This window comes from Trichosurus vulpecula, chromosome 7 (genome assembly GCF_011100635.1).
Source record: "Trichosurus vulpecula isolate mTriVul1 chromosome 7, mTriVul1.pri, whole genome shotgun sequence".
Lineage (NCBI taxonomy): Eukaryota > Metazoa > Chordata > Mammalia > Diprotodontia > Phalangeridae > Trichosurus > Trichosurus vulpecula.
This window is the reverse complement of record NC_050579.1, coordinates 22,686,460-22,696,473: the sequence shown is the minus strand read 5'-3', so window position 1 is coordinate 22,696,473 and position 10,014 is coordinate 22,686,460. Positions and strand designations below refer to the sequence as shown.

The 10,014-nt window shown below is 48.3% G+C and overlaps 1 protein-coding gene across 1 annotated transcript in view; it reads right to left on the bottom strand.

Moving 5' to 3' along the window:
• Positions 1-69: 69 nt before the first annotated feature.
• Positions 70-10,014, bottom strand: part of LAT2 (linker for activation of T cells family member 2) — a 48,279-nt gene continuing 38,334 nt past the window's right edge. The window contains 7 exon segments of the mRNA XM_036766107.1: positions 70-1,522; positions 2,283-2,351; positions 4,023-4,094; positions 4,679-4,738; positions 5,963-6,018; positions 6,582-6,612; positions 9,210-9,245. Coding sequence (XP_036622002.1) covers positions 2,287-2,351; positions 4,023-4,094; positions 4,679-4,738; positions 5,963-6,018; positions 6,582-6,612; positions 9,210-9,245 — 320 coding nt within the window. The 3' untranslated portion in view covers positions 70-1,522; positions 2,283-2,286.

Sequence of the window (10,014 nt, the reverse complement as noted above, 5' to 3'; positions counted from 1 at the left end):
TGGAGTAACAAATCTGTCTGAACGAGGCAAAGGCCCAACTGTACCCAATGAAACAGAGGAGTCATTGCATAGCAACCAAACCATTTATTGTGAGAGTTTATTTTGGGGACATGAAGGCAGAGCATCTTTTGGCCCTGGTTGTAGCTTTTCCAATTCAAACCCTTCCCCCTGGGCCTCAGTTTCCCTTTCTGTAAAATGAGCGTATTGGACTGTTTGCCTCCTTAAGGAGGTCCCTGCCAACTCCAGCTTTATGCTCCTGTGATTTATCCAGTGGCCCGCACATTCCACTGACCATTTCTGTCTGGTGAGCTTCACCCCACTCAGAGCCCAGCCCAAGAAGAGGCTTCTCCACCACAGCCCAGCCCACTTCAAGTGCCCCTGACCCCCTCCTGCCAAACGAAGGGAGAGGCAAAGGACACCTTTTCTGGTTTTGTTTCTTGGTTTTTCCTGAAGTGACAGCAACTATGCCCAGTCCCCCATCCGGAGGGTTCCTCGACATCGGCTGGAAAGTATAGCAGACCAGCACTCTGAAGGCCTGGGCTCTGGCGCCAGCCTTCTCCCCGGACCTCAGGTGGAGGACCTCTGATGGTCTGTGACCCCCTGCCCTGCCGAGAGACCACAGAGCCCAGGGCCTGGCGCAGTTCCTGGCACTCTGGACGTCCTCAATAAATTTTTACTAATTGCCAAAAGTCATGTGGCTAGGTAGTGAGTCGCCCTACCAGTCTTTTGATCATAGTTAATATATTAGAGATTACATGGATGTGATACTTTCTGAGAGGTAAAGCCTCCAGGTCATTACAATACACTATACAGACCCACCTACATAAATAAGCAGCATCGCGAAGAAGCTCCAAGCTCCGGATGCAGACCCCAGGGGTCGAAGAAGGGTCTCGGTGCCGGTCTTCTGCTCCTGTTAGCAAGGGCTGTTTATTATTGAATCATAAATTCAGAGCTAGAAAGGCTCCTAGAGGCCTTTCAGTCCAACTCCCCATTTTAAAGAAAACTGAGGCCCATTGAGTTTAAGACACCTGCCCAAAGGCACACAGATAAGTAAGCAACAGGGGTGGGATTTGAACCCAGGCCCTTTGACTACTAATCTAGGGCTCCTTCCCTTTACCACGCTATGAATAGAGCTTCTTTCTGACAGGTAGCAAGCAAGACAGAACCGTGGGCAGTGAGGAAGCAGTCCTTTGGCCCTAGGTGGGGGAGATACCGGGAATTTCATGGTCCTTCCTTCACCTGTAGGAGCCTCCCCAACCCGTCAAGGTCAAATTTCCTGGACAGTTGGGCCATGGGTCCTTTCTGTACTAGAAGCCAAGCGTCTTGGTGCTGCCATGTGCCAATCTCAGGAGGCAAGTGTTGGGTTTCACTCCAGGAGGAGGGAGGGGAAGGGTAGTGGCCCGTGGGGGAGCTTTTGAGGAAAATCCTTCCTCTGGGAGGTGACTTGGATAGGATCAGTAGGGCAGGTCTCCATGAGAGGAGAGTGAGGCCATAGCTTCCTTCTGCTCCTCAGCCAGGATACCTTCAACGGAGAGGAAAAGACAGATCCTCTTATTGAGGAAACAAAGGCGAAATGCCAGGAATTCCCAGTAGAGTTACAGAGCGGTCTACACCCAGATGATACCCTAAGGGGGAAAGGGGACGAGAATAAAACACCTATCTGGACAAAAACCATCCCAGAAGCATCGTTTGCCATTAAAAAACCAAAAACCTATGACCAAGGAATGATGGGGCTAGACAAACAAATTATAGTCTAAGGACTCTGTTTTCTGGTCCAAACCTGTGATGTCATTGGCAGGGGAACTCCCACTGAGGAAACTCCCTCTACCGATGCAGCCCCTGACCTGTAACTTACAGTCTTCGTGCATTGCCTGGGAGCTCTGAGGATGTAAGTGGACTAGTCCAAGGTCACACAGTCAATATATGACAAATATGAAGAATACAAGGAAATATGCAAAGATAGAATGTCTAGCATTTATATAACGCTAAGCACATGTAGCACTTAGGTGGCATTTTATAACACTTTGCAAAGCTCTTTACACATGTGGAGTAAGGAAAGCAGGACCTATGGAATGGTATTGCATTGGCTCACAACTGTGTAAATAGTCTAATTGAGGCAGGCAGAGGGAGTTTCCATGCCGGGAGATCTGCACCAATGCTTTCACAAGTATATTTCCCTCCTCCCCAAATTTGACTCATAAGAGTGATGAGAGATGCCCATTAGAAACCCTCCAGGCCCTGGGATGTGGGTGATGATTATCACCTATCCATCCTCCCCTTACCTTCTTACTTCATGAGGCCCACTTCTTCATTCACATAATCTGGCTCACTGGAGTCATCCTCTGGGCTTCCTGTAGGAGAGGGTAGGTCCAATTTGGAGACCTTGTGGTACCTGGGAGACCTCGCACCTGGGTTTCAATACCACTTTTACTCTGGGTGATGATCCCCTCTAGCTTTGAGCTGGGGCAGTTTTTTTTGTTTTTTTGGGGGGGTGGGCAGGGCAATTGGGGTTAAGTGACTTGTCCAAGGTCATACAGCTAATACATGTGTCAAGTGTCTGAGGCCGGATTTGAACTCAGGTCCTCCTGACTCCAGGGCCAGTGCTGTACTCACTGTGCCACCTAGCTGCCCCATGAGCTGGGACAGTTAAGTGGCACAGTCTTCCTGAGTTTAAATCTGGGCTCAGACACTTACTAGCTGTGTGACCCTGGGCCAGTCACTTAACCCTGTTTGCTTCAGTTTCCTCAGTTGTAAAACGAGGTAGAGAAGGAAATGGCAAACCACTCGATTATCTTTGCCCCAAAAAAACCAAATGGGGGCATAAAGAGTCAGACACGACTGAATAACAACAGTCTTGAGATAAGATGGCTAGGTCCTTCTCCCTGCCCTTTGTCAATTGTATGATAAAAAAATAAAAAATAATCTCTCTGCCCACAAACTTCCTACAAGGTGGAGGCTGCTTCGCTTTGGCACATTTTACATGAGTTTTGTAAACATTCCATTTCACCCATCCCTCATTGCCCATGCATCCCTGTGCATGTACAAATGGTACTGCAGGCTGGAGTGTGCACCTTCCTTCCCTCCCCCTGTTAGACATCGTGGCTTCCTTTAACTTAGGACCTACTACCTTCTGGAGGCCTTTCCTGATCCCTCCTCAAATCACCTGCGTACATGGTCTATATCCCTCCCTCACAGACTGTAAGATCCTTGAGGGCAGGTATTGCTTTGGCTTTGTGTACCCCCAGAGCCTGACACATAGTAGGCATTTCATAAGTGCCTGTTGAATTCAATTGAATTATATTGGTGGGAGATGGGAAGGAGGAAAGGAGGAGAGGAGGCAGCCCCACCTCTGCCTGTGCAGGTGCTACCTCCTACAGCTTCCTGATCCCTTCTAGCTAATATTGCCTTTCTCCCCCCAAATTTATTTCCTCTATGCTTTTATGTGTAGATGTTCCCTTGACTAGAACGTAGATTCTTTAAGGGCAGGCCCAGTACCTAGCACGTATTAGGGGACTGATAAATGTGTACTGATCGATTGAGATTCCAGCTTGCTCTCCATTGCCTCCTGTCCTTTCCCCACACAGACCACACCTTCATGAGAAATTAACCATTTGTGGCTGGTTTTCAACAACACTTGTCAGTCGAAAGGATTTAGTTGAAGTGGGAACCAGCTGAAGATATAGGGTATTTTGGAGTCCTGATTCTGTTGTGGTTATTTAGTTAATTAGTCATGTCCTACTCTTCCTGAACCCATTTGGGATTTTCTTGGCAAAGATACTGGAGTGGTTTGCCACTTCCTTCTCCAGCTGACTGGCCCAGGGTCACACAGCTAGCAAGTCTCTGAGGTCACATTTGAACTCAGGTCCTTCTGACTCCAGGGACGGCACTCTGTCCACTGCGCCCACCAGCTGCCCCAGGTTAGGGCCTGTAAAGCTCACTCCCCAGGGGGGAAGGGGCAGGGCCATAGCCCATCACTGAGCACCTCTTGCTCCGACCTCAACCACCAAGCCTAGGACACATACTTGCCACCTTTACCGACTGTCTCCACTGCTCGATGGATGCTGAGTTCTGATAATCCTCAGATTCTTCCACAACTGAAAGACAAAGGAGAGGGGGGGGGGGGGGAGGAGAGAGAGAGAGAGAGAGAGAGAGAGAGAGAGAGAGAGAGAGAGAGAGAGAGAGAGAGAGGGCTGCAGGAGGAAGCCAGTTACTACGGGGCGCCCCTTCCCCAAGCTGAGCTTCGATGGCCCCCATGCTTCCTCTCTCAGCAGACCAGCCTGGATAAATTCAGAGGCACTCGTCCCCGGAGGGTGAATGAGAAGAGCCCAGCTCAAGCAGAGACTGCGGCATTGATACCGCTTCGTCGATGGAGCCGAGGGAGCACAGGCTGCTCACATTGACGCAGCGCTTGGAGGTTTTCAAAGCCCTTGACATATTATCTCATTTAACCTCAGTCTCCGCATGTGTAAAATGAGGAGGTTGTTCTAGCTGACCTCCGCAGTCCCTTCCAGCTCTGGACCTACGTCTGAGCCCCGAAGGACAGTTCTTGCCCTGCCGACCTCACAAATAAAACTTTCGAGCCAACCTTAAAGATGTTTAGCAAAGGGAAGCAGCTCTTAGGTCCTCCACCCAGCTGGAAATTTAGCTATCAGCCTTGCCAGGGGCTTCTTGCCTTTACCTTCCTCCACAGGTTTGCAGATCAGGATGTTCTCATAGGAAACCGTATCATCGTCGTTCTCTGCGAGAGAAGACAGGAAAGACAGTGACCGTCGGATGAGAGGGTTGTGTCTTTGTACCTGTCATTGCTACCTTCTCTTCTCCTTTCATGTTTCATATCCTTTCCTCAAAGCATCTCCTCCAGGTGCCTGCCCAGATTACCGCTCCCCCCCACCCCACCCAATCCTTTGGTTTCTCTCTGTGTCCTCTACCCTCGTTAGATTTTTCTCCAGATCAGTCACTGTATTAGGCACTCGGGGTACAAAAATAGACATGAAATCCCCCTTGCCTTCAAGGACTTTATATTTTATCGGGAGAGACAAGTAACCTACAGGTAGAGCCGCGATATAAACAAAAAGGAAACAAGATAATTTGGGGAGGGAGAGAGGGAGAGGAGGACGAGGTCAGGAAGGCTTCCAGCAGAAGCTGTAGCTGAGCCGTGAAGGAAACCAGGGATTCCCGGAAGCAGACGTGAGGAAAGTGTGCATTCCAGGTGTGGGACCCAGCCAGTGCAAAGGCCCACAGGTGGGGAGATAGTGGACTGCAAAAAGAAGCTCAAAAACTGGAGCATGCTCAGAAGGGGAATGACTACAACAGGGAAGCCGTAGGAAGCCAGGTCATATGGGACAGAGGCTTCTTCATGTGTTCGATATGATTGCCATCATTTGTGCTGCAAAGGTTGGTGCGTTTTGCAAGATTCATGTGAACTCGATGCAATAACTCCCCATTGCCATCAATTTTAGCACATTCACTCTTGGAATATGAATATGAAGTCATATGGTGTTATTTTAAGTTGAAGATGTTATTTGCTAATATTCCAGTTAAATAAAACGTTGAAAATTTCAATCATTTCATTTCTTGAAAATATGCATTTTCACCTGTGTCCAGACTTTAGGAACACCCTGTATATATTTTCATTCGTGCTCATTGTCCCCCTCAGTAGGATTAAAGACCTTTTCTAGGAAGTTACTCTATTCTTTGTACTCACATCTCCAGAACCCAGCAGTCTGGCATATAGTAGGTGCTTAATAAATGCTTGATTAATTAATCTAGTTCTAGCTAGGCAGACCTCCTCCTCATCCTCACCCACACCCAACTGTTCCCACCTTCCTGTCTGGACTTTCCCCATCTCCTTTGCCTTTTGAAACTCCAATATCCCTCAAAGTCTAGATGAAAAGTCCCCCATCCAGTGATTCCCCTCCCCCCTTGTTCCCTAGCTCATGCCCACATCTGGAGTCCTCCCTACCTTTCAGTTGCCTCTGGAACTGCCCAAGGTTGTAATAGTCTGGCGCAATGGGATCTCTAAAGGAGAAAGAAAAAACAAAAACAAGAACACAGAGACCCATGTAAAAGATGCTGCCCTCCATGAGTGCCCATCCTGGGAGTTGTCCATTCCGGCTGAGGTGTGAAACCGGCAGGAGGTCAACGTCAGCCTTTGTGGTCCTCTTTGCCACCCCCCACCCCGCTCAGAGTTGTTTTTGTTTAAAAGCTGTTGCTATTCAAGGTTGTTTATCTTCCCTTCCACCCCCTCATCCCTCCCACAGTGTATGTGATGTCAATAAGTTCCATCAGCTCAAAGGGCAACTTTTAATTTAGCTTAATTTTTTCAATTTCTAACCACAGCTCATGAAAACAGGGCTGTTCTCTCCTGGCTTACTACCTGGGGACATGGGCTCAGCGAGCTACTTTGGACAACAGCCTCCTGCCCCTCCACCCGCCATGGCAGCTGAGGTTATAAAATCATCAGATGTCGGAGATGGAAGGGACCCTCTGTCCCCACCCCCTCCCCATTTTCCCACCCCTGTATTTTATGAGGAAGAAAGCCAACACAAAGGAGGTACCATGACAGGGGAAAATCAACTTACACATAGGATGGTTCAGATTCTCTTCTACTTCCTACAAGGACAAGGATTTGATTAGAAAATTAGCACTGATCTCCCCCAGACTCCCCCTTCTAATCTTTATTGATTTCCTCTGCTTCTGTAGTGGCCAGAAAGCCAGACGCAAAGCCAAGAAGAGCTGGGTTCTAATCCTGTCTCTGACTGCTGGCTGGGTGAGCCTCAGCAGCCCCCTGGGTTTCAGAGGGGGTTCCGACCTGCCGAGGGAGGAGTTTCCTCACCTGCACCATCAAAATCACAGGCTTAGCCCCTATCCTTAACCTATGTTTCTCAATATATCCTGCCCTCTCTCCTCCCCAGTCAGTCCTGCATTAACAAAGAGTTTTAAAATAATAACAGCTAGCATTTATTTTATTGCTTTAAGGTTTGCAAAACCTTGTAGATATTACCTCATTTGATCCTCATAAGATGCTGAGAGTTAGGGGCCATTATAATCCCTATTTTACAGATGAGGAAACTGAGGCAAAGAGACTCGCCCAGGGTCTCCCAGCTAGCATGTGTCTGGGGTTGGATTTGAATGTAGGTCTTCCTGACTCCAGGTGGCGCTCTACCACCACCTGGCTGCAAATCAGTAAAACTACATTGACACAATCTGATGGCGTTACATACCCATAGTCCCCCACCTCTGCAAAGAAGGGAGAGGTGAATTTTCTTAATCTTTCTTTCAGATGCAACCTTAGACGTTGTGATTACATAGCATTTAGCTTGGTAAAACCCTCTTTTTAATCATACCATTCCCCTGCTCAAAAAAACTCAGTGGCTCTCTGTGATCTAGGGAACCTAGCAACTCCTTCCTCTATTTTATAAATGGGGAAACTGAGGCCCAGACATGTTAAGGACTTGCCCACGGTCTCACTGACAATTAAGTGTCACAAGACCCTTAGATTGTGAGCTCTTTGTGGGCTGGGATTCTCTTTTGCCTCTTTCTATATCCCCAGTGATTAGCACAGTGCCTGGCACATAGTGGGCACTCGATTAATGTTTATTGACTGACTGGGCGAGAATTTGAACTCTGGTCTTTCTGACTACAAGTCCACTTACCACACTTTCAAATCCCCCTAGTTGGCACTCAAGGTCCTCTGCAATTCAGCCCCAAGCCCACTTTTCCATCCCTTCATAAACCCATCGTTGCTCCAGCCAGCCAGGTCCTGACATGTCCTGCTCATTCCTGATCCTAAGCTAGTCTCCACTCCAAAATGCCAGACCCACTACCCTCAATCGAAGCAACCAGTCCCAGCATTCTATGACTCTATGAGCTCTTAATCCCTAAAGGCCCCGCTCAGGGGGACAGTGTTCCACAAATGTGCTGACTCTGGAGTCAAGCTTGGCCTCCCTAGGAGAGGTGAAAGGGCTGGTGGAATACGTCTCTACTCTCCCATAACCAGCGATCCAAGATCCTAGATCTGGTGCTAGAAGGGACCTCAGAGGCCAGCTACACCAATCACCCCTGAGGGTGGCTGTTTCCCTTAGGTCCTCGGGTATCTCTGTGGGTGGTTACTTCTAAATCTAGTTCATGAGCCCCCATAGGCATGCTTCCCATTAACAATCAGATGAGCAAACTGAAGCCCAGGGTCACACAACTAGCAAGTGTCTGCACCTGGTTATGAATGTAGGTCTCTCTGACTCCAGGCCTGACTGTGCCATATGTCACTTGTTTGATCAGAGGAGACTAAAGGACCTGGTTAAGAAGATGTCTCATATATGTAGGCATGGCCAACTATGGGACTTGCTTAAATTAACTACACATATTTTTTCAACTGAAAAACATTTATTAAACACTTACTATGTGCCAGGCACTGTGTTAAGTGCTGGAGCTACAAAAATGGGGCCAAAGTCAAGTCCTTGTCCTCAAGGAGCTTACAATCTAATAGATCTAATCTATTTGTTATGAGGGTTTTATTTTTCTTTGTTGTTGCTCAATGAAGGAGGGCAAAAGAGAGACAATAAATGCTTATTCATTGGAAACATAATATGATTGAAATTTTTTAAAAAGAAGATAGTGTATGATCTTAGGCAAGTCCCTTAGTCTCTGGACCTCAGTTTCTTATCTCAAAAATGAGCAGGTTGGAGTAGGTGACCTCTCAGGTCCTTTGCATCTTTAGATTTGAGATCTGGGTTGGAATCCCAGCTCTTATACTCAGTACTTGTGTGGCCTTGGGTAAGTCACTTCCTGTCCAAGGGCCTCAGTTTCCTCATCTGCAAAATGAGAGGTTTGGACCAGATGGCCCCTGAGACCCCACTTCTGGCTCTAGGTCTATTCTCTTATTGTCCCGAGAGCAACTCTGTGCAGTAAGTGCTACAGGCATCAATTTTATAGATGAGGAAATCGAGGCTCTGAGTGAAGTGATGTGTCCATCACGGCATGGCTGCTTCATCTGGAAAGGTGCAGACCAAGAGTCTGGGATGGGAGGAGGTAAAAGTTCATAGGCCCCTGTGTTTAGAGCTGGAACGTCATCCAAGCCAACCCACTCATTTTACAGTTGTGTGTAATCAGCACAGTCAGGATTTGAATCCAAGTTCCCTGACTCTGAATCCAGTGCTGTTTGTATTATACCACAAAGGAAGGGGCTTCGACTTTCTGGCAGACTGACTTACCTTTCCTGAGGTTCTGATACCTGGAGGTGTCATGATCTGAAAGAAACCGGAAGGTATCAATATGCGGTCTGATGCTGCTGGGTCCCAGGCTTGTGGACCCTTGTCCTCGATGGGCATTCTGGACTCCTTAGGCTCCCATGATAGGTACCAGGCCCTGGCCTCCTAAGGGCGATTGCTTAGGGGACCTTGGCCAATTCATCCCAAGCTGGAAGATCAGGGCCACCATCTTCAGGGGCAGAATTTGTGGGAAAAGCATGAGCCAGACCCCAGGCAGGGCCAACCTCAGCCACACTCGGAGGGGGCAGCTGAGTCAGAGCCCATCAATCTCAGAGCGACCAAAAGCTGGGGTCCTTCCCCTCTTGCCCTCACTGCCCTGGAGCTCACCCGCCCTGGCTTCCTTTCTGGGCTGACAGCTGCCTGGGATTTCAGGGACCCAGTAAGGCTCTCCCTGCTTCCCCAAGTCTCTTCCCCTACCTGTGGCCTGAAATCCCCCTCAACACCAGGGAGGGCTTATGCTTTGAATACAACCTCTCCTGAGAGAATGAGCCTCACTCACATTGAAGTCTGTAGAAGGCGTGGATATCAGAGCCCTTGTCCAGAGCACAGTTTGATGTGGGGTGTGAGGAGTTAGAAGAGAAGACCTTGGGAGACTTCTTAGTGAAGCAGAAAAAACCCTAGCTTTATAGTCAGAGGAACTGGGTTCAAATCCTGCTTCTTATTACTCTACCTGTGTGATGCTGGACAAATCACCCACCCTGTCCGTGCCTCAGTTTCCTCATCTGTAGAATTAATAGGCTGGAGTAAA